Below are 5,444 nucleotides of genomic sequence, written 5' to 3' on the forward strand. Positions count from 1 at the left end.
ATAACGCCCCCACGGCTGAAAGGGCGAGCATGTTTGGTGTAACGGGGATTCGAACCCGCGACCCTCAGATTCTGAGTCTAGCGCCCCCTAACTGCTAAGGAAAATTAGATAAAGAATTATTTTAAAATAAAAGAAACGAAACTTGGAAGACATAATGGAATTTCTATCATATAAATTTGAAAGATAGAGTTGGTTTTAATTCAGGCGATATAATAGAAGTCTTTATCAAATCAATTGTACTGGTTATACTGTGAGGGCTTATAACGCTAAAATTCGGGTTTCGATACCCACTGTACAAAGAGGACATAGTCAAATGAATTTGAAAGATAGAGTTGGTTTCCCTGTTAGATTAATTCAGGCGATATAATAGAAGTCTTTATCAAATTAATTGCTCCCCGGTTATACTGTGAGGGCTTATAACGCTAAAATTCGGGTTTCGATACCCACTGTACAAAGAAGACATAGTCACATGACTTTTCGCTCAAGTTATCAGATTGTTGTTTCTGTTTTTGTCTCGTTCCTCCCTATTTACTGAGTATCGATGATGCCTGTAGTATTTATATAAATATAATACTACTGTCTGTTGGATGTCCATGTAACTACTTCGCGGGATGTAGATGGATCTTCACCAAAATTGGTATAGAGGTTCGTTAGGTCCATGCGGAGGTCCCCATGCAAATTTTCTGTTTTGCCTTTTGCTGTTTTTACGGGCGTTTTGGCATTTTTTACCACTACTTCGCCCCCCTGTTGATGGATCTTCACCAAATTTGTCATGAAGGTTTGTTGGGTCCATGCGGAGATACATGCAAATTTGCAGTTTACATTTTGTGTTTTGCAGTTTTTATGGACGTTTTTGTTTCACAACTTTTCATGTCCTAAGATTTCATTAATAATGAATTTACATAACTTCCGCCCTCCAGCTAGTATGTAATAATGTACTCGTAATTTTCTGTTCTTTACTGTAATCTATTTCGATTAGTAGTGAAGGACAAATTTTGGTGGGATTGGCCTTTTGATCGTTTTTGTGTTTATTTGAAAAACACCTCAGTGACAAAAAATAATAATAACTGACACACATAAAGGTGTTTTTAAGATTTCCCACTGTGGCTGGACTTTGAATTAAAAATAAAACTACTTTCATAGTCCGTAAAAAATTAAGATAAGCTGCCAATGCCAAGCATTACGGTTTTTTATTTGCATTAGCAGACAACGACATGCCTTATCATGATCGTATCTCACCTATATACATTATGTATTTTGTTGTGTTTTTTTTAAGGTAATTTTTCACCGTATACCTGGGCTTGGCATGGCCTAATGGTTAGCATTACGGGTTGCGGGTTGAAAGGTCCAGGAATCGCGTGGCGATTCCGTTAAATATGCCCCGTACTTTCAATTTTGGATGCGTTACAAGAGAAGCAGTTATTCTGGTCAAAGACTGACATTATAACTCTAAACACCGTAATTATTTACCCGTAACAAATGATCAACTAGTATGTTACAATGATCAACTAATATGCTGATGGCTCTCCTAAGAAAAACCAAGATGTTTAATAAGTTTTTTTTTTAAAGAAACAAATGCGTTTTCGATGTTATTTCACTTGCCAGGCGTGGCCGAAAATTAACGCGCCCGCACTTTAAGACCATGACGGTCAAATCCTACAATTAGATCACATAAGAGTAGCCCAAGAGCTGGCGATGGGTTTTGTTCATTAGCTGCCTTCTCTCTAGTTTAGTCAGATCAAAATAGAGGGAGACTATGTAGCCCTTGTGTAGCTAACCAAATCTACTAGTGCATACATATTTTTATGAGAACAGTCATGTGTGAAAAAACAGAAATGTAACATCCGTCTGGCGGAAATAGTTTTTAAACAAAACGCAAAGTTAAGTTAGAGGGGAGTACTCTGTTTTTCAGATGGGTCTAGATTATAAAATCCTCCTTCTGGGATACAAAATAGGCTTAATACCAGTTAGGCCTATTTATTATAGCTAGTTGTGTATCTGCTAAAATAAATAGTTTTTTTTTAACTCCAGCACTCTGCTGGCTGATTTTATATATGAAATTTATAAAATAAATAGTTTGATGTTCTGAAAATTGTGTAGCACAATTATTAGTAATAAAGAATATAAAATATACCAAAAACTTCTAACAGAAGGCACTTACCATCGGACTGCGTAGCCGACTCAACTTTTGTTGCTGATGGCGTAGTAATTAAGGTGTTGTTTAACGTTCCGTGTTTGTTCTGTGGCATCATAGATTGACGAATGTTTTTTTCAGGATGTAAAAGTAGAATATAGAGTTTGGGTGTAAATAAACATACTAGGGTTACTGTAGAGCTAAGACTAATAGCTACGGACATTGTAGTGACGTTAAGAGCCACGTGCTCAGCTGTCGAGAAATAGATTGGAACAAATGCCAGCCATATAATGCACGTGGTGTACATGGTGAAACCTATGTACTTAGATTCGTTGAAAGCTTCTGGAATCTTTCTAGTAAGGATGGCGTACACGGTACAGATGAGAGTTAGAGTAATTGGATAGGCAAAGGCCACCATATAACTAGCGTTAATAGAAGCGGCACACACAACATGATTATCCTCTCGAGTTGGATGATGGTGAATTGCTCGAGGAGGCGTGAAAGCTAGCCATACTGTAGTGATTGAAATCTGGACACTGATCAGCGCTCCACAGATGACCAACTGGGATTTAGGGCTGATGAAGCTTGGTCTTCTTGCACTACGTTTACCAGCATTGAAAATACGAGCGATCCTGTTGGTTTTAGTCAGAAGTGCGCTGTAAACAACAGAGAAACACAAACCGATGCCGGTTTTCTGGGCTCCACAGATGAAATTTGTTGGACGCTGGACCAACATGTACGTCATCCCATAACACATTAATATGCCAGCCAAAAGAACGTAACTAAGCTCCCGACCGGACGCCTTGACCACTGGTGTGTCATTATATCGAATAAACACAACAATAACGAACACTGTAACAGAGATTCCCGTTGTAGAGAAGGCTAGAGCTCCAATGGCCCAGGAACTGTCAGGTCTCATGTACAGCTCTGGAATAGCAATACATATTTCGTGGTCATTGTCTGGAAGAAACCCGAGAGGACACTCCACACACTGGGTCTCAGAGAGGAGAACTTGGTATTTTGTGCAACTTAAACAATGCCAGCAACAGTTCTCCCCTTCTACGAACTTCTTGGCTTGACCTTTTTCACAAGGGTCACTACACACAGATGGGGGCATGTGCGGTTCGTGTAGGTGAAACTGGACTTGGGAGAGGTTGAGAGTCAACTGACCATTTTTGTATTCGCCAACTCTGACCCATTGATAATTACCTTGTTTGACTTGTTTGAAGTGGATGATATTGTAGCGTGCTGGCCCGTCCCCATTTTTGGAAAATTGGAATTCATCCCCGCTCAAACCTAGAATTGACAATTATATATATATAAAAAAAGTTAATTAACAAGAAATAACTTTGTGAATGTCAATAATTAAGTATCATTATGCTGTCAGCGTGTGTGTGTAAATAAATACACGGAAATAAATATCATGTGAAGTTATCGAAGATAAACCAGTCAGATATTAGTAAGATAAATATTGCTTTTCAATTTTAGCCTGATAAAATAAATAGATAAAATAAATAAATAAATAAAAATAGATTATGATCAAGTAGCAAGAGATTGACTACGTTATATTAAAACGATTTTGAATATACAAATATACAAGTTACCATGACAAACACAACTGACATAAAATCACAATAGAATACCCTCTGTCAGAACTACATTCTGATATTGTTTGGATTTTTATAGGTAGTGTGATGCCACCGAAAATAGATCGCTTTCAGAAAGGGTATGTAACAACCCTTTCCAACGCAAAACGTACACTCAGATCAAAAAAGATGTGTTCAGATCTCCGCTTAGAATTTTGGAAACGGGGCTATTCCTTGTAGTTAAAGACATTGGAAAACAAAGGTTTACGGATCAATTTGGGACACCAGGACCATCCAGAAAAAGACCTCCAACAAGACATACCTCCGCCGTAGTAAGTAAAATATGGCGTTTTGTAACAGATGAGAATCCACGACCACAAAGATTAGTAGTAAAAGCCATTCACGTGCTCCTTACAACAGCACACTACATAATCACAAAGGATATCCGTCTGGAAAAACGACATAAGTTATATGTATACAAGTTGCTTCCACTACATATCTGTTTAACCTTCGCATACCTAAAAGAGATAGAGAATGAAACGGATATAATGCTATTCCATACAAAGACATAGTTCGCGGACTGTGGTCGCAAATATTTGCCACGCATTTTAGGGACTGAGTTGCGTTATAATTGTGACGGTCAAATCTCATTATTCAGTTATAGTAACTCAAGAGTTGGCGGTGGCTGTTGACTAGCTGCTTTCCCTCTAGTCTATCAGTCAGAATTAGGGAGGGCTAGCGCAGATAACCTTTGTGTAGCTTTTTGTAAATCCTTCTCCCCCGAAAAATAAAATAAAAAAGAAGTCGCCCAAATAAAACTAAAACGCTTGTTTGTTTTGAAGTTAAGCACAAAGCTACACAATGAGCTATCTGTGCTCTGCCCACCACGAGTATCGAAACCCGGTTTATAGTGTTGTAAGTCCGCAGACATAACGTTGTGCCACTGGGGGCAACTAAAACGCAAGCTATACTGTAGGGAGGGTATAAAAAAGTACCTTCATGAAATAAGGAGTATCTGAAGATATAGGACCCACATAGCGGAAGGATACAATGTCTGTAATATTTAACTTTTATCGTTACAAAAGCCTATTGGCCGTTTTAAAAACCTCTAATGAAAGTGATTTTTAACATCTTTAATTATTATATTAAAAATATAAATTAATATACATATTAAGCTTTACAATTAACAACAGATTATTAGACAACATGCAGAAAGTAATTTCCTACTGTAACAAAAATATTTGGACAATTAAAATATTTCGTATAAAACTCATGGGTTGCTAATTGTTAACAATAATCATGACCGAAAAATCAATACCTGGCGATAACTGTAGAATAAATAAACACATTATTATCAAATGTTGTAATATAACTTTGAAAAGCAACGATCTCAAAATGGCAGTCACAACTGAACAAAACAAAAGGCCCTTAAAATAGTAGAAACAATGGCAAAACAAGATGAGTGTCTATGGGCTAAAAGCTAGATTCAATCCTTTTTTAAAAAAACGATACACAAAGGAAAGAGTTTGTTTGTTTTGAATTTCGCGCAAAGCTACACGAGGGTTATCTGCGCTAGCCGTCCCTAATTTAGCAGTGAAAGTCTAGAGGGAAGGTAGCTAGTCACCACCACCCACCGCAAACACTTGGGCTCTTCTTTTATCAACGAATAATGGGATTGACCGTCACATTATAACACCCCCACGGCTGAAAGGGCGAGCATGTTT

The 5,444-nt window shown here is 37.7% G+C and overlaps 1 protein-coding gene across 2 annotated transcripts in view; it reads right to left on the reverse strand.

The window, feature by feature from the left end:
- Positions 1 to 5,444, reverse strand: part of LOC106464735 (metabotropic glutamate receptor-like) — a 61,313-nt gene that overhangs the window by 5,265 nt on the left and 50,604 nt on the right. For both annotated transcript variants that reach the window (XM_022392512.1, XM_013924890.2), the window contains one exon: positions 2,162 to 3,430. In XM_022392512.1, the coding sequence (XP_022248220.1) occupies positions 2,162 to 3,430 (1,269 nt within the window). The remainder of the gene's footprint in view (positions 1 to 2,161; positions 3,431 to 5,444) is intronic.

This window comes from Limulus polyphemus, unplaced genomic scaffold, assembly GCF_000517525.1.
Source record: "Limulus polyphemus unplaced genomic scaffold, Limulus_polyphemus-2.1.2 Scaffold1730, whole genome shotgun sequence".
NCBI classification, from domain to species: Eukaryota; Metazoa; Arthropoda; class Merostomata; order Xiphosura; family Limulidae; genus Limulus; species Limulus polyphemus.